This window comes from Acomys russatus, chromosome 20 (assembly GCF_903995435.1).
Source record: "Acomys russatus chromosome 20, mAcoRus1.1, whole genome shotgun sequence".
Lineage (NCBI taxonomy): Eukaryota > Metazoa > Chordata > Mammalia > Rodentia > Muridae > Acomys > Acomys russatus.
Window position 1 is genome coordinate 5,873,355 of NC_067156.1, and position 24,450 is coordinate 5,897,804.

At 41.6% G+C, this 24,450-nt stretch overlaps 1 protein-coding gene across 1 annotated transcript in view; it reads right to left on the minus strand.

Moving 5' to 3' along the window:
• Positions 1 to 3,079: 3,079 nt before the first annotated feature.
• Chst9 (carbohydrate sulfotransferase 9) overlaps positions 3,080 to 24,450 on the minus strand; it is a 146,719-nt gene continuing 125,348 nt past the window's right edge. The window contains exon 4 of the mRNA XM_051163470.1: positions 3,080 to 5,946. Within this exon, the coding sequence (XP_051019427.1) occupies positions 4,867 to 5,940 (1,074 nt within the window). The 5' untranslated portion in view covers positions 5,941 to 5,946 and the 3' untranslated portion in view covers positions 3,080 to 4,866. The remainder of the gene's footprint in view (positions 5,947 to 24,450) is intronic.

Genomic DNA, 24,450 nt, shown 5'->3' on the forward strand with positions numbered 1-24,450 from the left:
GGATATTCTGAGCACCCAATTTAATGTTTTGTTCCTCCCCCTCTCCTCTCTCTTTCCCCCTCCTCTCTTTTATTTTGGCTTGCTATATACTTAATAAACTCACTTCTGCTACACCAAAAATGTGGCTATTGTAGATGTTTTTTAGGTCACACAAGACAATGAACTGTTTGCTGATGTGGGGACCATCAGCCTGAACTTTCTTATTCGCTGTCCCCTTTGACCTTGAGTATACATATTTAGAATTTCTCATGGAAAAAAACCCCTAAAAATCTTTTTATTAGACTAAATTGGCTCCATGTTTCCTGAGCAAGTGCGATTTAAAAAATGCAGGAGATGCTAACGGTTCAGTTCTTTCTAAGTCATGGAAACTGCCAGCTTAACTCAGAAGTAATAAATGCATAAGCTGGCCTGAAATGCAATACCTAGCTAGCTAAATACATGACTGTTTACACTTATATCCAAAATATTCTCTTCTGGGTGTGCTGACTCATGCCTTTATTCCCAGCACTTGGGAGGCAGAGGCAGGCCAATCTCTGTGAGTCTGAGGCCGACTTGATCTACGTATTGAGTCAGGATGGGCAGCATTACATAGTGAAATCATGTCTCAAATGTACTTTAAGATTATACTGTGTATCTTTTCATTTTTAGCTATTCTGCATATCAAGGAAAGAAGGAATGAAAAATTCTATCTAAAAACAGTTTGCCAGTGGAGCTTGCTGGCTCCCTACCCAGTTATCATCTGTGTCTCTTCTGGCAGCTCACCTAACCACACTATACATTAAATTTCTTTTATTATATGTGGGAAGAAAGGGAGCTGCTTATACTAACACAGAAGCTAGATTGGCTGGAGGGACCAAACCAGTGATGTATGGGAAGTTTTTTAGAACATGCTGGATGCACAGTAAATACAGAGACATGTGCTGTATAGTGATATTGTTAATCATTATAGTTGATGATGCCTTGTCCTAAAGGTAGGATTAAAGCAAGTTCACTTTGGTCTGAGGTCCCCAGGTGGGTAAAGTCTGCCGATTAGTGTTTTTTGAAATAGTAGAACATGCTGAGGATGCTGGCTGTGGGCAAGGTGTCTGCTACTCCACACACCAGGGAGGTCCAGGACTGAAGATGCCTCAAGACACCAGTGAGAGGTCAAAGCAGGGACAGGCTTACTCCCCCCAGCCTATTTGTCCCCAGTTCTGCCAATTCCCCCAGATATGCATCAAAGCTGCTCTGACATTTAAAATTCTGTTCATCTGCTTATAGATGGCTTTCTGCTAAATACTATGCATTTTAAAGGATAGCACCTCTTTGAAGAGTAAGTTCTCACAAAATGCAAGATTTTCCCCCTCACCCTAATTATGAAGGGTAGCCAAGTAGCCCTTGAATTGCTGGAGAACATTTTATAGACCGTGAAGTTAGAGAAGACCGCACTGGCCCCACATTTCTGTGGACTTAATGGCTATTTCTGAACACATACGGGGAAATAAGAAAATTACGTGTTTTGTGCATATACATCCAGTTACAGGTTGTGCAGTCCCTAGGGCAACCATACCAGTTGTGCCTATGCATTGGTGGTTTCCACGTTATGTACCTGTGGTTTTAGACTCATTGCCAACTTGATGTCTTAATAGGAATTCCAGACATGAATAGCGAAATGAGGAGCCCGTACCCCAAGCTATGGGGCATGAAAGCAAATAGGCACTAGAGGGTTCATCAGAGGGTGTGTAACCACACCTCACACACACAGACACTACAGTGGGAAAGCTGGATAGCTACAAGTTGAGCCTATATTCGTTCTCTTGCCATTGCAGACATGAAATCGTGTGTGTCTAATGGTGCACCCACATGGACTTACGCACACGAGCTGATTCAATGACCATGAACTTGAGTTTGCTCACAAAGGAGGACAGTGGAGGGCAGAGGAATGAAACAGATTCCTAAATATAACAACCGATCTAGGACAGCGACTAGCTACTTTGGCTTGGCAATGAAGCCGTACAAAGGGGAGAGTATACAGCAGGTTGTTATTCAGTGAGAAAAAGTCAAATGTGGTCTGCTGAATGCACAGCTGTGCAGGGTGTCAGCTAGAGCATCTGCTCAAGAAAGGAACAACGCATGACCCGTAGCTATGTAGGCAGAAGGAGTCAGAGAAGGAATAAGTGAAGCTGTCCCCTCTTATCCATGACAGGTGTGCCTCACGCTCCCCAGTAGATGCCAAAAGGCACCGGAAATACCTCACTCCATATAGGATACTGTCTTCCTATTCATACCAATGAAAAAGTTTAATTTAGGAATTATACACATTAAGAGATTAATAACAACTAATAGAACAGATGTGGCAATATATCATAACAAAAGCTATGTCAGTGTTTTATCACCTTGTTGGAATGCACTCACCTTTCTTATAATTCTGTAAATTGATGAAATGCCTGCCTGATGATGAGATGAAGTGAGGTCAATGATACAGACATTGTGATGTAGAGTCAGAGCACTACATAAAGGCACTTAAACTCCAAGGCTGCAACCCCATGAAACTCAAATCGAAAACTGTCATGGCTACCATTAGGCAGGTAGCATATAAACAACGTGAATACACTAGTAACAGGGCGGAGTCACGTTTCAGGTGAAGTAGGGAGAAGTGAGACATTTCATCTTAGGATGGTGAACAGTGTAAAACATATCAGTTGCCTGTTTCTGAAAGCTTCCGTTTGGTATTTTCACACTGTGGTTGAAGAGGGTAGGTAGCTGGAACTGCAAAAAGTGAAAGCACAAGTAAGGTGGCACCATCTCATAGCAAAAGTTACAGAGCGACTGTTGGAGAGGACACTGTGCACCGTCCTGCTTTCTCACGTCACCAAATGCATTTGCTTATATATAAATAAGGCATATGAATGTCTCCTCCCCCCAGTGTGCGAGAAGTGATAATGCGAGAAACAGTATTTTCATTTCTTCCTTTCCAGAGCTGAGGAGGTGAGGGGCTCTTCCATGTTGCCTTTATCATGGTCTCATACCTTCCATTTAGGAATGCCTTTGAGAAACAGCCTTTGTAGCACATTCTGAATAAAACAGGCTCTGTGTGGTACAAGAATAAACTTTCAGGCCTCTGTAATGTTTATCTTTTCTCTCTCCAGAAAAAAAGGATAATTTCAAGGTCTCTAAGTTACTAGGAATCCACTCTACCCAATACAGCAACATTTTAATTTATGTAATTTAGATTACTCGGCTTAAGAGTATGGTCTAGAGGCATAAGGAAATGGGGTGGAAAAGTAGTAAAAGGTTGGCCTGGAAAGTTTAATACTTTTGATCACTTGGCCCACTGTGGTTTACCCACTCCTGTGAGATATGGCAGAGATAGGGCGGGTGTGCGCGTGGAGTGAAGCAATTCATGAATACTCAGCCATGAAATGGAAAATCAAAATGAGACACGTATGACTATAGGAATCTTGGCCTATTAATATTCAAATATTAAGACATAGTTTCCTTTGCAAGACATAGCTGAATATTTACTGATCAAATATGATAGCTTAGTAAGAGAAACATGTTTAAGAAAGACATTTCAACAGGATTTGATCGACATGTGGTTTGCTTAAGTCAGGGTAGTAGTTAACTAATTAAAAGGCACTTCTCATCTCAATGTGTCTTTAAATTTAAGATCCCTCAGAAAAACATTCCAAAATGCGTTGCAACTTTTCATAAGGGCGACACATGGTCCTATTTTCCCAAGACTTTGATTTAATATTTCAATGCAGTGGTATTTGACTTTGTTAAGATGAAAAATACCGTAATTTGCTTATGCATAAGCCTATTAAAAGCATTTCTAGGGGCCCGTGTTGCGTTTATTCTCTAGAACACAACCTGTCTTTGAAGTGGTGTATTAGTTCTTAAAAAGTCATTCCCAAGCAGAATAATTAGACTGCAAACAAAAGCTATTCTTAGATTGTATTCCACATAGAAAGCTATGCACATGGTGCTCTGATTCAAATAATATTCTTATAAAACTTTGTTATTGCTAGAGGTCTATATTCAGAACGGCAACTTTTGGTTTTGATGATTATTCCATCCTGAAACAATTGCCCCTTTCCCAATTAAAACAGAATTAGGAGCACATTTCTATCTGATGATGCTTAGAAATGAGGACCTGCTTGGTTTTGCTCGTTGTGTCTCTTCATGGAGGGCTCAACCTCCACACAGACCCCATCAACCCCCTGAAGTTTTTTCCTGGAAGAGAAAGGTGGCTTTTTTTTGTTCTGATGTTAGTATACTGTGCATTTCTACTGGCTGTTAAATTAAAAAAAAAAGTCATGGCTTCATCTGTTTTTCTGCTCTATTCTCATCCTGTAAATCACAGACTGCCTCCAGATCAATAGTAAAATGTCTATGCCCAAACGCTTAAAATGGATTTATCATCACAGTGGATAGGGAGACTCAGGGTATAAGAAAACTATCCAGTCATTTGATGCATATGCCACAGACTGCTAAGAACAGATTCATGCATGTTAGATGTTGGGTGTTAGGATTTGATACATACTTCTCGCCAGTCTGACCCCTTATTTTACGTGCAAGAGGCTTTCTTGGCTAATGTAACAGCTGGCTAGGTTATTGCTTCCACAGTATAAGCCACAAAGCCAAAACAGCTCTTTTCCCATTTAAAAGCACATCAAGTTGTTTACATGTCTCCTTGAGATGATTTTCCAATAACTTTGTGCCAATTGCTGTCATACTCTTTGGTTGAAAAAAAAATCTTCATTCAATCAAGACAACTTCACTTAGTTAAATTTCCCCCATACAGAGAATTGTAGGAAAATTACAGTAGCTGATTTGAGGCCATCATCATTAAGTCTACATGGGACTTTAGAAAATGAATGCAAATTACAAATGTGGAGCTGTGTAATTAAACATCAAATAGTCCAAGTGATAAAAGTCGTAGATGAGCTGCCTCTCGGTTCTACTTAGGTCCTTTAAATATTGCCTTACCACTTGAGCACTGGTTCTTTCATCAGAGGAGTGCCTATCCTTAAAGTTTGGGAATTTTAGCTCTTTTGGAGCACCAATCAACTGTAGAAAGTAATTGGCATCTTCTTCTAATGTTTCAAACTTCCCTACAAAGTCATAGTTGATCAAGCATGGGTGACAGAGTTTGCTGACTTTTTCCCAGTGAATATCCATTCCTACCGGACGGTGAGCATCCAGCAAATAGTAGACGAATTCTTTGAATTTGACTCCAGATCCATTATTTAACGCTTCTGCTAAGGCATTTGGTCGGTATTTCTTTATAATTGCCTTTCCAAACACCGGGTGGTAGTAACTGTTGGGATGCTCGAATTTATCCCTAAATGCCGACACTAATCTTTCCATGGGATCTCGAACAAACACAGCTTTGGTGTAGGTATTCAAGCGCGTGTATATCCCTTTTAAGTCAAAGCTGTCTAGTGTTTTCAGATGCTTTCCATAGTGCACAGTATCGTGGGAGATATTGTACGTAGAAGAAGCCAGTCCATTTAGAACCATCAGAATCCTTTTCCAATTAGAGCAGCCAGCCTTTGGTACCTCACAGTACAGGATTCTGTGTTTGTCTTCCACATAGATCCTGGATACTATGTGAAAAAGATTGGCTTGGGGATCATTTACTTCACCATATCGCTTGCAAAACTCATGAAGGAAGGACCTACGTTTCTCTTGGATTGCATCTGCTTTCTTCCATTTGTTGCCCTGGACTGAACTTTTGTTTAAGGGTCTAGAGACCAGTGGCCAATCCATCTTGATGGGCTTCTGAAAAACTTGAAGCTTAGCTCCTTGAGGCATTTCTATTGAGATATCTGTTGATGACCCAGGAGCTCCATCTTCCCTTTGTGAATGGCTGTTCTTCCTTATAACCTTGGTGGATCTCCCCAGGTTGAGCAGATTTCCCCTTTTCATCTTTGGATCCTCAGGCATGTGAACCATGGAGTTCTGGTAAAACAGGAAGAAGACATGTTGGATGCACACTCACAAATGTATGGGTAGTCTATAAGGAGCTTAGCATATTTGTTTTCTGATATTACAGAGGAGATATTACTACAACTTGTTTAGTATAAGCTAGCAGAAACAATGCAACAAGCACGCTGAATATACATTTTGTAGTAAGATTTCTCACAGAAAAACTAACAGTAGAAAACAAAACCTACTAACTATAAGACAGAGATGGGAAGGCTCTGCAAGTTCTGCCTTAACTTTGCTGGCAACGAAATGAAATAAAACTCAATCATTCTATGTCTTAGCGCTTCTGGAAGTGCCAATGAGTCTGTTATTTGCAAGTTGTAGTACTGAATGGACATGCAACCCAGAGCTATATTTAGACAGCAATTTTTATTGTTTTATGGATATGCACTTTGTAATATATGCACACTTTCAAATTAATAAATTACATCTTAAAACTTGTAACAGGACTAATTACCAAACCTTAGCAAACATTTCAGCTTAATCAGCATTTACCAAAGGTGATGCATGTGTTCATTTGAAAAATATTTTATTTTCAATTCATTTATGGTGATAAAGTGTGAAAATTATAGTCACAATATCATATAACTTCATTCATGTATGAGATTGCCCATTTTTACAACTTGAAGAAAAAGTTAAGAATCCAGAAACCTTTGATGTCTTATTGTGCAAAATTGTATCAAAAGTAGACTTGCCTCACTAGCCCATTTCCAAGCAGTTACCATTTTATTATTTTCTTCTTATAGCACTTGTACTGTCTGGGAAAGGGATGCCATGGAACCCGGCATTTATATGTGGTATCTCTATGGTAACAAAATTCTTACGGACATTGGCTTTTACTCTCAGTCAGCTTGGAAGCTAATGGGAGACTCTGAACAGAGAGAGAGAGCACAATTTCAGGTGGACTCAGAAAAAATAGGTGAAATGTTTAGGGTCTTCACCATGTTATTTGGAAGTTCACCAAATAAATGATGTACAGAAAGGGTAAATAGTGGCAGCACTAGAGTACAGGTGGAGGAAGTGAGAAGTCCTCCTTGTATTTATTACTTATTCTCTGTGTCTAGGATGGTCTATAGCTGATGGTAGTTGCCCTCAACTTTTGTGGATGAATGGACTTTGGTCCTCAGAGATAACCAGGAATGGTTTACAAATTGGGTGAAAAATCAAAGAAATGAGTACTGGCGTCTCGTTCAAGTATAGTGGGCCTGCACCAGCTTCAATATAAGATGGCCAAGAGGAGTTTGTGAATAATTTCCAATCACCATAAACCAGCTTGTGTAGCCTCATAAAATATCTGCCCCAAATCATCTGTATTGTTAAGCTACCTAGTTGAGACCTCAAATCTAAGCTATTTATTGACTATCTTTTCCGGAGACTGTCAGGATTCTTCAAAGCCCCAAATCCTTCTTTGTTCTGTTCAATGATTTATGGTCCATAAAGTTGTCATCAATTATATATAGCTTTTCTGTGGGGTTGAAAGATCACAGAGCTATTGGCAGATGTACATGAGAAATACTTTACATAGGACTGTAACTAGCGGCCATAATTATTTACATTGTTAATGATTCTATTGTCAGTATAAACAAATTATTATTATCTATAATTAAAATAACAACTATTGTTACACCACTGAAAGAAGTAACATTATTGTATCTCCATGGTAAAATGAATTTCAACCTTCCATATTTGCTCATACTATCTGCACTGCGCTTTGTGTGTCTCTGAATGTGACCCAGGTACTCTTTTTCTCTTTCTTTCTTTCTTTCTTTCTTTCTTTCTTTCTTTCTTTCTTTCTTTCTTTCTTTCTTTCTTTCGCCTCACCCAAAATAAACCCAAACAAACCCAAAATCAGTATTCTACTATGTCCTTTAGACTTTCTCTGTGGTCATCACATTTCCCTTCCAGCTTCAGGGACTTCTAGAATGTTTGCTTCTTACAATTTTTCCTTATTTGGATCCCATATTCTGCTCATTTCGCTCTGTCTCAAGTAAACGAAATGCCATCTTCTGGATCCAAGTACCCCTTGGGCCAAGTTATAAGGGGCTACTCCCCTGTTGTGACCTCTGCTTCCAAGATAGCTCCCAGAGAGACTTCTGCTTCCGTGTAACGTGTTCTGTGTCTCTTCACTTTCTCCTGCTGCTGGTCTCTGCTTCAGATCTTGAAAACCCTGGCTCCTAATTCAGATGTCTTGTCTCTGTCTCTGTTCTCAGCACTACAGGGAGTGACTGGCATGCAGTAAACGCAGCTCCATGACACCTCACCTTCCATAGAAGACTGCTCTTCTTCACATGCGTGTCCCACGCATGAGCCACCTTCATTATTTCTGACTACCATTGCCTAACCATCTGGCTCATTGTTGTTAGCCATTGTGCAATACTTTGGTGACTTGAACTACATTTTCAGACTTCTTGCAGACCACATAGCAGGCTCTTCATTATTTAGTTCTCAATAAATCCCTCTGCAATGACAATTTTCCTAGTCAGCCCTTCTGAGCCTTGCTCCTTGTGACTGCCCTCCTGGCACCCTGCCGCTTCTCTTCACAGCACTCATAACCACGAGAAATGGCCTGACTCATCTGGTTTCTCGTTTCATCCCATCCCACCCCAGCACATCAGAATATTACCACAGAGACCTTAACTCCTGGAGTTCAATCAAGAGATAATTACTGAATTAATAAATATGGTGATGAATTAATGATGACTTCCAAACAATTATCTTGTGGTGTTATTTTAAAAAGTAGTGTTTATCAAAAGACCAAAGTTGACTTAGATAATTGACTGATCCTTGTAAGGCATGGAAAATCTGTGCTCAAACAAATCTTTGGCAGTAGAGAAAACAAAACAGTCACTGGAAAAGCCAATTCTGCTATGGTGGGGGGTGGGGTGCAGAGCTTTGCCAGGTGCCAAATTTGATGGTCCAGAGTCACTAGGACCTCAGCAGGGCTTCTCAGCATTCTGGGTCCCCAAGTCTTACTATGGACACGTGAGGGAGAGGCTCTGTAATCAAACACACTCCCCTGGAGTTCTGTAGGCAGTGGTGACATTAGGTGACCACACAGCTTCAGTAACAAAGGGAATTCAGAAAATAAAATGGTCTGAAGATTTCTTTTTCTTCTATTAGGGAGGAATGCTCTGTGGTGGACTTGAATGCTTTAAAGAAGAGACAGAACTTCAGTGTAAGACTGGATGTCACATCGGTCTGCGAGGCAGACAGATACAATGCTTCCTGTTTAACCATGCTTCTTTGTCGGATGCCCACAACTACCAAGCAGCTTTCAAGTGACTTGTGTTCATGTGAAAGGAACGCTCATCATGCATTAATAGTTAGACTTCTGACCATTGATAGATTTTTCTCTCCATGTCAGCCAGTTTCTTTTACTTTGATCAAACTGAAGTATCGGAGAAAGGTTCATTCGCTAAAGTGATGGCAAGAGCGCCTGGTGAACCTCTTGCCTGGCTTCCAGATCCTCTCCCAGAGCCCCCTTCACATCATTCTGTTTACTCTATAGAAGCTGTTATCAGGGATTGGTGGCCTTCCCCCCTTATCATTCTGCTTTGATCTGATTCTTTCTAATTCTAATAAAAGCTTTCCAGGAAAAATATATAATATTAAATTATAACATGCATTATATATTATATAATTAATATATAATTAAATTAATATGTTAAGTTATAATATAGGAATAAAATACTAGTAATAATGCTAATGGCAAGTTACATCTGAAGGTTAAATAGATGATTTTCCAACTCCATCTCCCTAAGAGCGCAATCTCAAGTCGGCTCTTCCTTTGAATCGCCTTTAAAGCGAACCCCTAGAAAACTGCACAGTTCCTCCCAAGCTTCTTTCTCTGCTTCCTGCTCATCTGGTCACATAATCCCAGCACCTTTTTAACAATCAGAAAGTAAAGTGACTATTTTAAAACACGTCTGCATCTTTTAAGATCGATTTTCTTACTCGGTAGCTGGTGACTTATTACTTGCTCATTGGGTATTCTGTAGTGTCTTCCCAACCAGACTTGTTAAAATGATTACTAAATTAGTCTTCTCCAAGTCCTTTCTTTTTCATCCTTTGACAGCTTGGGCTGGCTCTGCTAGACACAAACTGAAGTTCTGATCCTTAGGAGGCATCTGTAGATTGCCTTGGCCGGGCCCCTTCCTCACTGCTATCTACATTACTCTTGACTCTTTCTTCCTCACTCTTGGTATCTCTTCCATCCTGTCCCTCTTTCTAGGATGTTCAAGCTCTTCTAGGTTAATACAAGAATCTTAGCTTCTGCGTGAAAACCACCCCAACCTCAATGTCTTACATAGGCTCCATTGCCTTCAAAGATGGCACCGGCAATCCGTGTGTACTATTTGACTTTTTAAAATCAGAGATGTTCTTTCAAGCACAGATTAGTTGTACACCATGTCTATAGTTCATCAAAAATGTCTTTAATGACCTGACATTGCAAACTTGTATGAAAGATATGTTACTACAGATAATAACAACTAGTATTCAAATAATAGAAACAGTAAAAATTCTGGAGTATTAATTAACTTCACATTGAATGTAAACATTTCATCCTTATTATTCATCCACGGTCACTAAATCAAGGATACTTTTCAGGGGTTCTGCTTCATTCCTCCCATCAAAGCCACCAGGAGCCACCCAAACATCAGGTGTGTGCTAGATGCCCAGGATGACATGGATAAAAATATGTGGTCCTTCAAGGAAGCCAAGGTTTCATTAGGTTGAAAATGAATATTTTAAGGAAATGTGTGATAATTGCCATGATGAAGGAATGTAGCTGATATTTGGTTAGACGCGAAAACGATGCTTAATATATCTGGTGGGGAACAAACTTTGCAAATTAAGAGATGACAGCTCAGATGAGCCTGGGATGCCAACGATGAAGAGGACATGGGCATGAAGGAATGTGTGTGCTGAAACCAAGAGTCCGCCAAAGGTCAGGTTTCTGGTGACGGGAACAGATGTATTTTAAAAAATAAGAAATAGAATTTCAAAAGTAAGAACTTTATTAAAACAACACACAGCTTAGTAGAAAAGACATTCACAAGCCTGTTTTTCCCTGGCACAGAGACTTCCTGTTCCTATCGTAAGTTCAGGTGAGGAGGCCCTAAACAGTCACCACAGGAGAACTCTACCTGGACAAGAGTCAATGGTGTGGAGGGCCTAGACACCCAACTGCAAATAATCGGGGTGTTAGGCAAATAAAATGTTTTATTTTCTGGCTTAATTTCTTCAAAGGTCTGGGACTCTCTTATTGTATTAAATGTGCCAGACAGCATCAAGGTTCAAGTTTATATAAGACATGCAATGAGAGGTATGCGTGGTGTTAACTCCCCGCACCCCTTAAAGGACTGAGAAGAAACATCATAACAAGCAATCCATGGGCATCAGCAGGACTTAATCCAGGACCAACTCTAAGTGTGTAAGGACACACTGGGATTTCCAGCATCTCTAGACAAAGACAAGCGCTCTGCAGAAGGCAGAGCACAGCACCTTGCCTGACCATCAATAGGATTCTTTTCTTTCCTGGGACATAGTCTATCTATCCAATGGAAATAACAGTGGTAACTATGTCTCAAGCAGAAAGAATTAACTTTGTTAATATAAGCAGAATACTTGTAAAAAGTGTCTGGCACATAGTAAGTGACAGTATGCTTATCTTAAAGGATGGTTCATTTGTTTTGCTTACTACAAAATGCTGGTTTTATTTGTATATTTTAACATGTGTGTGGTGTGGTGTATGCACACATATATGACTGTGCTGATGTGTACCTGAATGCTTGTAGAGGTTAGAGGTCAGGTTGGTTGTTTTGCTCTTTTGTTCTCCTCCTTATTCCTTTGAGGCAGGATCTCTCACTGAAGATGGATTGTGGCTGGTGGCCAGCAAGCTCCAGCAACCCTTCTGTCTCTGCCAACAACTGTGGGCTTAAATAGGAGTGGCTAAGCCCTGCTTTTTACATAGGCACTTGAGATTTCAGCTCAGGCTCTCCTGCTTTTGCAGTAACTGCTTTGATCCACTGAGCCATCTCTCTAGCTCCTGTTTGTTTCTTATAAAGCTGACCCTTAGCATTTGTGGTAAATACGCGTCTTTCATGCCTATTACAAATGTGAGCTTATGGTGCCATTTTAAGAGGCTCTTAGGTTCTGTAGAACACTTACATTGAATAGATGAGCTTCATGGTCAGTGAACACATTTGGTGATGAGAATACCAATTAATAAACAGATGGCCACAGCCTCCCTTTCATATCACTTAGATTTAATTCTTTAATTAAATGGTATCTTTGGTGACTTATCTTGATTGTAGACATGCACACAGTCACATTTCTTCATACCAGCAAGGAGACTTAAATACCTGTAGTTGGTTACAAGGGTACTGATTGGCTTTTGTAGAGATGCAGATTAAAGGCCCACCTCCTCATACCACAGCTGATCCTCTTCCTTCCATTATGATTTCAAGGCCTCAGAAGTTGAGTATGTAATTACATGAGAAGGGAAACCTAAACTAATTTCTAGCAGACAATAGAGGCAATACAGAAGCACGCGATTACAGTGACCTTACAATCCTAAGTCCTTTTCCCAGCTCACCCTAAGCCATCTACTGAGCAAAGGTTTCCTGACTGAACAGGAGCCAGGTGATGACTGTGTGTCCGCAGCACAGCTACTAACACAGCCTTGGTCCATGAGTAAGTAGCCTTGGTCCAGAGGAGGGGAGAGAGAGAGGGAAAAGAAAACCAAAAATTGCTATAGGCACGGCAGCCTATAGTATGCCCGAAGAACACAGTGCTAGAGGATCATAAGGGGGTGGAGGGCTGCAGCTGGGCAGGTGGGAGGGTTCGGTGAGTAAGGGCACTTGCTGCTAAGCTTGATGTCCTGAGTTCGATGCTTGGGACTCTGGAAGGAGAAGAAGAATTCCTGTAAGCTTTCCTCTGATCTTTACCTGTGTGCCTTGGCGTGTGTGTGTGTGTGTGTGTGTGTGTGTGTGTGTGTGTGTGTGTGTACACACAACTGAATAAATAACATGTAACAACTGTAAAAGATGAGGCAGTTAATTTTAGTTTGGAGGCAAGATAGGGATTCTGGCAAAACTCATGTGCCATACAAACTCATTTCTGCTTCTTGTCTTCTGATTTACTTCCTTTCTCAAGTGCTCTCTATTTTGTCCACCTGGTTGGTAGCACAACACAAGAGCTAGCTGATGTAATCCCGGTATCAATCTGAAGGAGGAAGCCAGGTATTCTTACTCCCGATAGATGAAGGGCCTCATACTGAGGATTTAACTAGCTTGCTTGAATGAACACAGTACTTGCTGGACCTGTGCCTCACAAATTTCTGCTGTGTGTGTGGCTTGTTTTCAACTCACCACAAATCAAGAAATCTATTCTTTGTTTGCTATTTATTAAACAAACTGGTGTAAAGAGAGCATCAGACACAAGGCTGTTAAAAGAGAAATAAGCATCCGGAAGGCAGATCTCAGAGTCAGGCAGAAGTGGTGCATGTCCTGGTGATGTTCCTCGCTGGGTAACCATGGCTAACCTATTTTGTTTCTTAAAACCTCCATTTCCTTGTGTTTACAATGCAGGTGGCTGGCATTTATCTTGCTGGGTAGTTGGATTACAGGAAATGAATGTAGATATTGCTTAATCTAAAGTCTGTTCTCTGTTAACATTGCATACTTTTATTGATTTAGCCAAGAAATAGATACTTATTGAGCAACTTCAAGGTGACAAGCATTTTCTATGTAAATATTAATTTTTCTCTGATTTTTTCCTCTCTCCTGTTTTTCTTCACTCTCACCTGAATAGTAGGTGAGAACTGCATAGCAAGATTAACTATATATATGTATATATATATATATATCTCCACTCCTTTTAATTTATATATATGTATATATATATCCTTGAACATACATATGTGATATATATTTATCTACATATCAATGAAGAGGAGTGGAAGAAAAGAAAATGATAGAAATAATTGAAGGTAAGATGGGAGGAAAAAAAAAAAAGACTAACTGAAGTGAAGGTAAAGCAAGAAAAAGAAAAACAAAACAAAACAAAACACCCCAGGATGGGTCCCAGGAAAGAATAGTGATCAGTTGCTGGAGGATAAAGAAGACACTAGTGGACTTCAGGCCTCTCCATGCTACGGTCTTAAGAACATCTAAGCCAGTTAAACACCAGATAACACTGTTGATTCTCTAGGAAGGGACTTCAAGTTGATCCATCAAGCTGGTGTGTAATGATCTCCGCAACCAAGGGTGGAAATTATAATTGTACTTGCCAGTCTTTTCCGTTTGGGATTTAATCCCCCCTCAACCCTATCCCTCTCTCTTGAATCAGAGTGAGATTGAAATATAAGGAGTGGGCCAGTAACACAGTGTGGACACCACAGGCTAGTCTGTATGGGGAACAGGGCTGCTCTTTGATTGAGTAAGGCTACATGAAGGTAAAAGAACAAAGTGAGGTCTTAGTCTATGCAAGCAGATATGCTTCTCCCACAAGCTTAAATCACATTGAAGCATTCCTCTTTCTGTTGTCCTTCCAACTTTTGTAGGAAAAATGAAGCTATTCTATTGGTTTTACATTTACAGATTATCAGGATCGACTTGTGCAATCATGCACCCAAAGTTGGTCTTTAAAGGCAATAAGAATTCAGAGACACAGTTCCACTCACTCATTCCTTCCAATGCAAGGTAGCAGATCCTGAAAGTACAACCTGATAAAATGAAGTATAGTCCAGATATCTGCTTGTCCTTACTTTATCTCCTAGGCTGTATATATCAAATGCAGTTAGGGATTGCAAATTCCGTCTATATTTTGCTTGTGAGGTACAGGGTAAGTATATGTTGGATTATTAGGGTTTTAACTTTTATTGGCATTTTTACTGTCTAATCCATTTGGGAAATGGCCTTGTAAGTGCTTGGTTTTTAAAAATTGGCACTGGGAGTCACTGGTATAGAATTTAGTGTATTGATACAAAATATAGACATGTCAAATACTTGTCAGATTCTAGCACAAGAATATATATCTTAAGTCTGACAGATAGATATGACTATAGATATACAGGGTAAAATAGTTAAAAGAGAGTCTTCAAAAGCCTCAGAGACCCACAGAATGTGGGATTTAAAGATGTTTCTATTATTCTAAAGTTTCTTTGACAACAAGACAGGTTAACTCCTGACAACACCCAGCTGGCTTCAAAGAAGATGATGAGCATCAGAGATCCTCCTTGTGGAGATGACTTCAAATGTAGCAAAGCAGCCACTGGGCAAAATGTCCTTGTTCCTGGCACAAACAGAATTCTTCCTAAAAATGAGCAGCTGAGATGCAGGCAGATTCGACAGCCAAACTCTGCCAAGACAGGGTAAGCAAGTCCTCAATAGTTCCTGCCCTGAGAATAAGTCTGGCCGAGATATTGGGACAGAAGACCAACCTTATAGAGAGTGTTGGGTGACTGCTAAGGCAGTAAACTGTCTCAGTCATTTTGTTCATTTTGGAAGCTGCTAACCTGCACTGCTGGTTCACTCAGGACTTTAAGTCTTATTCCTTCTCAGACTTTCTGAGGAGTGTTGAAGACCAGATAGTTTAGTTTTACAATCAAGTTTAGTTGGTTAGAGGATAAGATATTTTTAGAACAAGATAAATGAGCTAAGTTAATAGAGATGAGATGTGATAGATATTGAATTTCACTCAGAAATTTAGACCCAACAAAATAGGAAAGATGTTTCCTTTAAGTTCGACAAATACTAATAGCCAAATCACTATGAGTGTAACATTTATAGAACACATGATTGCCACATGGTTCTCCCTGCTGTATGTAGTTTGTTTTATGCATGTGTAATAAAATAAATGCTTATGAAAAAATTGGGACTGGGTGCCCACTATCTCCTCTCCTTGTTTTAAAAATGTGTGTCAGCAATAATGAATAGATTTGAGAGTGGGGGATAGAGGAATGGCAGCCTGGCTCTAGAGCCTTGTTCTGAAGAGTGTGCCCTCGAGGCAGCATTCTTGGTGCAGAGCAGTGAACTCTGAGTGCCGACGCCTAAGTATAAAGTTCTATTTTTGTGTGTGTGTGTGTGATGAGATAGTATAGATGTTGCCTTATAATTAAAAAGTTTGTCCTGTGCTGGTAAGATGGCTTAGACATGGTTTTGTTCTATACTGGAAAAAAAAAAAAGAATTGACTCTAGGAAGCTGTCCTTTGACCTGCATATGGGCACAATAGCACGCTACACCTGCATTGACATACATGTCATACACATACCACGTACACCCATAAACAAGAATAAATACATATATTTTAAAAGGTTACTATAGGCCAGGCAGACTAGTCCACGAGCTAACACTGGAACTGGTAACTAACTGGATATAGTAGACTGTTAAGGAGGATCAGAGTGAGGGTCAGCTCACTAGAAGGGAGTTGGGGCTTCCAGGCTTCCTACAGGTTGAAGACTAAAAATGCAGAAATGAAGAAAGCTATTGTAGGGCTGGGGGATCATGGCTGAGTTGATCAGCCAAGTTTGAAGAGCAGTTTGCCCCACCAAGTCTTTCACCTGATAGATAGCTGTAAGATCGTAAGACAGAGACTTCACTTGTGTTTCTCCTAAAGCAAAGCGTGGGTCAAGGACTGTGGGTAAGAGGAGAATTTAGACTAGGTTCCAGGAGCCTCCAGCAGGAGTGGGCATATAAACCAGGGAAGGGCAGGCAGACGATACAGAGTGAATCATTAAGCAAGTTAGCCGAGTGGGAGCAAGCACTGAATCCTATGAGCAATACTGATAGGTGCCCCGGAGTCACTCTACTGGATCCAGGCACAACACCTGAAGGATTCTTGGAGGAGAGACCTGGCAACGCCAGCTGTCTGCTGGCCACCCAGAGCAGATACACTGGGATGGAGATCCCAGTGTGGGCCTAGCTGGTAGCTGGCCAGAGTGCAAGGAAACATTAAGAAATGAAAGAACACTGGAAGACTAGGCCAGCACAGTTAAAAAGCTAATGAATATTCTAACACTGTGATTTCTAATTTTTAAAGGTGTGTGTGGGGGGGTAGAACAGAGTGACTGTTCCTGGATATGATGAGACAGAGGTGAGAGTGTTGGCTGAAGCCTAAGATCCCAGACTCTCTGTGCTACTATAAGCAAAGAATTCCAATTTTGTGCAGCTCACACTTTGGTGTGTTACTATGGGTGCCCTGGAATCTGAGGCAGGAAAAATGGTGCCTATGGCACTAGAACTTGCCATGGGGATCCTGAGGCTATGCTGTGAGGATTTATCCCCAGGATTTCAGTCTGAGAATCCTGCAAGGGAAAATTTGAAGGCAAAGTGAGAAAGAGAGGAAAAAAAAATGAAGATGAAGAGGGTGTCATAGGAAGAGGCCAGAGTGCACTGAAAATTGAAAGAGTGGTGATCAAATGGACATTTGCAAACATCTCTCTCTCTCTCTCTCTCTCTCTCTCTCTCTCTCTCTCTCTCTCTCTCTCTCATATTCATGCATCCAGATTCATTTTTTATTTTGGATGATTATTTCATTGATTCTAGGTTTTAATACTTCTAAAGGCTTCCAAATGGATTACATCCTAGAGGCGACTGCACTTGATTCAAAGTGTACATGAATGGCCATCAGCAGCAGCTATGGCCAGGGACATGGTCTCTCTGTTTGTGACTGCTTTCTTTGCAAAACCAGTCCTAGGCTTTTGGCCTCAAGGCGGGAGTCCTCAGTTTTATTCCTCAGAGTTGGTATAAGATGAGCCTCTCCAGGCCTCCAGGCCATGGTGTGTGTGTGTGTGTGTGTGTGTGTGTGTGTGTGTGTGTGTGTGTGTGTGTGTGTGTGTGTAGGTGGAGGGATGGGAGGGGTAGGGGGTAGAAGTGGAAGTTTGGGGGTATCTGCCTTCTGCTAATTACAGAGTGCAATTTGGCAGAGGGGAAAGAGCCTCCCGCTTTCTTGCCAACCTTTCTGCTACCTCCTTTAGGCAGAATTCAAGCCTCAGCATCACAGCCCCAGCTCCCTGTCCCTCCCCTGCGTACTCCAAAGCTACTTGACCAATGCTAACCACCCATAGCCAATAGCCTGCACAGCTGTCAAAGCAGCTGGCTACCAGCAGGGGCTGCTGCGGACATCCATCACAGTCATCTTTCATATCCGGACACTGAAGATAAAGATTGTAAGTCAGTAGTAGAGACACATTTATCATAAAGCAAGAGACACAGTCCTTGAAAGTTCCCACAGGATATAGCTTCACCAGCACTCCTGCTATAGCTCCGTCATCTGCTAGGAGCAAACACGGCTTAGGATGCCTGCTCAGAAGGACTATCACAGCTTATCAGCACCAACTACTCCCCACATACAGAAAAGCAAATTGTTCATGTCAGGGGGAAGGAGGTCTCAGGCTCCAGTTAGGAGTATTCTGAGGTCATGCTAGAATGATGGGCCACTGATAACTGACTATTCTGTAGCCAGAACTGTATCACAATGGAGGTGTATGGGTGTGAGCACCATTCATAGGTAAAACCACACTCTTGCATGTTTGGACCAGCAGGCTGGGACAATGGCAAAACCCTTGTGGCTCACCTGCCATTCACAAGCCATATATAGAGATACCCAGGTCCAGCCTATGCTTGCTACTGAGCATGCCTGGTGCTAGTCTGTAGTTTCTGATGCCCCTCTTCCTGCTAGGGATCTCTGTTCCACTTAGGGCAATGTTTTTTTGGTGGTGGCTGACGGAGGAGGATGTGGACCAGAGTATGTTCTGCCTAGGTGTCGAGATCTAGGAGTGAACCTACGATGTGCACAGATCTGCACTAACAATGGGGTGCACTGCATCCTCTACCTCTGGCTGACACCTAGGATCATATCTCCATCGAACTTGATCAATGTTTTACAAATGGTGACTGTTAGAGCTGGGGGTTGACATATAGCCAGCCTTGTCTGGCTCCAATCCATGAGCTTCTCACTATGTAACAAACACGTTTTCCCCTTAGTGACCCCACAACTGCAATTTCAAGGGCATTTTCTTGCTATTTGCTGAGCTACCTTGGGGTGGTCCAATGTGCCCAAGTCAAGTTCCATCAATACAGACAAGTCACACCATGCAGCTTTTGGCTGTGTCTCTTCTGTAATTACTTCTGTTGGTGCCCTAGAGCAGTTTGCACCAAATCATAATGTTCCCTCCAGGAGACAGAAGGGAGGCTTAGGAGACTCAGGAAACTTACTAGACTTATTGGACCCATGAACCCCCGGCCCCCAATTATACAAGCAGGAAATAATTGCTGTGGGAAGGGAGATACTTCAGTATAGTGGCCTGCCAGCTGTACAAGACACTTCAGCTTTTCTGAGTCTTCACTCATCTTGGACTGGGCTTTTGGTGACACAGATGTCTTTCTTTGTTCTATCATTACCCTTTCTATCTGGGGTGAACAGGTGTTTTTGTGTGTCTTCTCAGAAAAGTGACACAGTAGTTGGGTACCAATCAGAAATAAATGCTCTATCAAAAACCTCAAATGGTTTGGCAAGGCAAGGTGCTAGGCTCTCGGTCCTAGAGATCTGCAGAATGTCACGTCTATCCTTTTTTGTCCTAGGCCATGCTGAGGCTGTGATCATGTACTCAGCCTTTGCTCCAGCCTCGGAGCAAAGCCTCTGACGTCATGTATTCTAGATCCTCTTCTTCCTCCCTGTTACTGTTGGAAACATCTGGGTAAGGTGGTCATGGGGGGGGGGTGGAGGACGACTTCACTCCATGCATTGGTGGTCATGGGGTGAGAAGGAGCTCACTCCATCCATGGGTTTGTAATTTGACAGGTCAATAGCCAAAAATGTTGGAGAAGGCCATGTTGATGTTTCTTGGCTGTGCACCTGGAGTGCACTTGGAAAGAGGCACTGATGAGCTTGGGGATTAGAGAGCTTGTTACACGTGACTGTGTAATCACAGAGACACTAGCTTTATGGTGCTGTTTGCATGGGCCAACACACATCGAGGAAAACATTCTTTCTTCTGAAAAGAATATGAAGACACCTGATGTCCAGGTGTATCATCTTCTATGTTTCTATTCTTATCACCAAGATCATCTTCTCAGGTGCCCAGCATGAGACTCATTCTTAAACAAGTCTTGTTTCCATCTTTGTGACTGGCCAGAAAAATAGAAGCCACATTAAAAAAAAAAAAAAAAAAAAAAAAAAAAAAACCACGCGGAGCTTTGGTTTCTTTCTCCTGGAATATATTGCTCTAGTTTTAATTGATTCACTTTGTTGTTAGACAATTTCATACACACACATTTTTGTTTCCCCTTTCATCTCTCCCAACTACTCTGTACATTCTTCTCCAGTCCTACCAATTGGCCTTTCTCAGGCTCATGACTTTTCATATTTTCTGTTACCCACTTAGTTTAACCAGGGCCAACTGTATAACCATTGGATTGGAAGCATCCACTGGAGCCAGGCGGGTCATTGGAGGCTGCACAAACGAAGACCATGATTTCTCTATTCCCTGCCTATATCAGTAGGAAATGGTCTGGCAGTGAGGAGAAGGTCCTCCTGTGTTCCTCCTCCGTGCACACCTAACTGCTGAGTTCATTCTTTATGAGACCCAGTGCACGGCTCCTTTGAGTTCATGTTTGCAATGGCTGTATCTCACCCAGGCAGTGGCATTTCTTGTCCCTATCTTCCGGCTCTTATGATTTTTCTGTCTTCTCATCCACAGCACTTCCTAAACCGGCATCTGTCACATCTTCTTGCTTGCTTTGGTTCCCCTACTCCTCAGGCATCTGTCTCCAAGGTCAATCGTGTCATTCTCTTACCCACCTCGATCCAGGCACTTTTCTGTCTGGTGTCTTCTTCCTTTCCAGCTGTAAGATCGGCATTACCTCATGTCAAGGAGGAGAACCTTGGGGAACGCACAGATGTACAGGACAATTTGCAAAAGACCCCTGAGAGCCAAGGCTGGGCTGCGAGACACACATTCACTCTGTTCAGCCAGGAAGCGGATGCAGTGTAAGGGAGGCAGTGCTGAAGACGTGGGAGCATCCTGCCCCCCATCCCTGCTTCTCTCGAACCCTCCACCTGACTCTGAGTCAACACATTCCCCACAACCTTCTCACTAGAATCAAGTCTTGGGGTGGTTGAGTCAACCTCTCCTTTTAAAATGTGGACAGTGATGCTTACATTGTAATAAACAAAGGAAACAAATATAAATGCTTGCTATGTGGTTTGTATTTATTGAAGGTGTTTTAGCCATAAATTATATATATTTTGCCAAGATAATAATTTTTCTACAACAATCTTTATGCTAACTCATATCTTACTTAACTAAGTCCTGCCTCTATTAGAATCCAACTTCTCCCTAAAACTTCTTACCTCACTATCAATATTTTACTTAGACATCTTTTCTATGGCTAGGCCATTGTCAGAGCTGATGGAATTAATTAATTAAGCAATACATTCACTCAAGAAGAATTTATTTATTGCACCTGTGATGTGCACTATGTTCTGGTACTGAGACTAGTGGGGTGAAAACTCTGACCAGGCCCCCTATTCTCTGTGGTACGGATGCTTATGTGGGTCAAGACAGGGAAGGCATGTTATTGGGTCAATGAACAAGACCATTGGAATGGTGCTGAGTGGATACAACACCGAGTCAGAGTGATGTCAAGGGAGGAGAGTGTGTGCCAAGGGAAGAGGGGAGGCTTCATTGAATAGACGCCCAGGGAAGAGCTATTTTCAGATCCAGTTAAGCTGAAAAGTAACATGAGATATGGGAGCAGGGCATTTCAGGTATGGGCAGTAGCAGATTTGTGGGCCTTGCATTGAGTGAATTTAGATACAGGGGAAGGCATGCGCAGGCCCTTGTGGTTGGAACAGAAATGGCCTAGTGAAACAAAGCAAAATAAAAGAGGAGAGCAGGCCCACCCTCTGCAGGAATACCAGACCACGGCAAAGACTGAGGGCTTTTCCATGTGTATTTGTATCTGGTGTGCATATATGTGTGTTCACATGTGCATGTCACACAGATGCATAGATGTGCATTTGGAGGGCTCAAACGTCAAGTGTCATTCTCCATCATTTTCACCTTTCATATTTCACATCTGACCTAGTGTCATTCAGTTGAATTCAGAGCTTGTGGATTGGCCTCTGGAGTGAGCCAGTTTGCCCTGCGCGATCCTTTGACACTGCCTACCAAGTGCTGGGATTCCAGGCAGCTCCTGCACCTCCTGGCTTACATAGGATACGGAGATCCGAACTCCATCCCTCACACGTATGCAGCATCTCTCCATGCCAAGACTGTGTGTTTTAACAGACATGTAACACAGACCACAGGGAATCGTATGATGTGATTTACGTTTTATGAAATCCACTCCTATCGTTGGTCAAGCAGAAGATAGACTTGTGCTTGGGATGAAAGAAAAGGAAAAAATATAAGACACAGCTTGGAGCAAAGCGCCATACTAACCCTACTGAGATTCTTTCCCGATTCAAAGACGCCTAGTGTTTCTGTGTTCCTCTCTCAGAGCTGGATAGTCTTGCTGTTTAAAACTCCCACCCCCATTATTTTTCCTTGATCAAGGACCACTTCTCATCGATTACCAATTTCTCTAAACTCCTACATTATCTCTACTGCCTGCTTACTAAGGAAAGGCGCGATATCATATAACACACCGTGTTATTCTGTGCAACTTGCCCCATTGTTAGCCCCTTGGAACAGACATGGTGTCGGTGCTTTCTCCCACACCCTTCATAACACAGCTCTAAGCACAGGGAATGTGCAGAAATTGCTTATTGATTGATGGAAAGCATTCATTACTGGTATTTGTCTCCAGTGTTTTCCTGGTATGGAGGACAGTGATTATCTGTCAATATTCATTGCATCATTAAAGCAATACACAAGGCATCAATCATCTTTGAGATAACCAGATGAGGCTTCATTGCAATCTCTTTCTATTTTGCTGGATAATTTCACTTGCTTTGGAAGTTTATGAGGCCATAAGTGGCTCCCATCTGCTGATGAACATATTTGGAGGAGTCATTTAGTCTCAAGTATGGAATACTTGAGGGGAAGTTAAATTGTAACTTTTACATTAAATGTCATCTCAGTAACAGAATCAAAATTGGAAGCATGTGTTCAATTCTGGTCTTTCATTTTCAAAGCTCTAGGTCAGGCAAATAATTAATTTCATTTGTTTACAAAGTAGAATATGCCTAATAAAATCTATTTTGTTTATGGTCACATTTTAGTTAATCCATTGCTTTGGAAAATGGGAGAAATCTGATTGGCTAATCATTCAACATAGTAAATTGCATTATTCTACATCCACAGAACATTGGCCTAATTGAATTATCCAGTAATTTTATCATGAAAATATTCCCTTTTAATAGACTCCGAGCCAGGGACACAGTGATGCAATGGCAGAGAATCTTGTTTATTTCATTTTTGTTTGATGATTGACCACAGAATATAACATTACACCTCTGTGGTTAATAACTTTTTTTTCCACATTAGGGCTAATAAAGACAAGGTCGTTTTCATTGACCACTTCCTGGCACTCTGAGTCTTCACTAACTGTATATATTTTCTGTCCTCTTCAGACATTTGTTTCTCAATAAGTGCTACTTTTCAAACTAAAGCTCAAATGAAATTGGTTTTGCTTTGTGGATAATAAAATGACAATTGTGGCCACTCTCTCTCCCCAGTGAAAGGCGGGTTCTCTAACTCTCCAGGGCACTGGCAAAAGCCCCTCTCTTAAGGGGTTTTCCAGCTGGGCTTGTCAATCCCCTGCCCAAGAGACCACTCCCCAGGAATGCTGATTTACTTAAAGCCTTGTGAGATGGGCAGAATAATCATCTCCCTAATGAAATACTACACTTCTCTCCACCAGGCACTTGCCCTCGGTGCCATCACCTGCAGAGCTGCCGTCCTTTCTGCTTAGCTGAGCCTGTCTGCTTCTCTGAATAACTCAGAAAATCACGTGTTTTCCTTTTTCCTTCTTCTTATCTCCCCTGCCCTCCCCACAGTTCCTTATCTGGCTAGTGACTGCTCACTGACCTCCCTTGCCTGACTCAAAGCTTTCTCTTTCTCTTCTGCATCTTCCCTCTGACAGATAGCCCCTGGCTTGTTTGTTTGTTTGTTTGTTTGTTTTTCAATTGTCCTCAAGCCTCCTTTTGAGTTGGTTCTTAATTTCTTTCTTTCTTTTTTTTTTTTTTAGTCTTACTCTTTTCTTTTTTTAAAATTTTATTAATTTATTCATATTACATCTCAATTGTTAGCTCTTCCCCTGTTTCCTCCCATTCTTCCCTTCCTCCCACTTCCCTCCTTCTCCCCTCCTCTATGTCTGTGATTGAGGGAGACCTCCTCCCCCTATATATGCTCTTAGAATATCAAGTCTCTTCTTGGTAACTTGCTATTTTTCCTCTGAGTGCTGCCAGGCCTCCCCATCCAGGGGACATGGTCAGAAAAGGGGCACCAGAGTCCATGTGAGAGT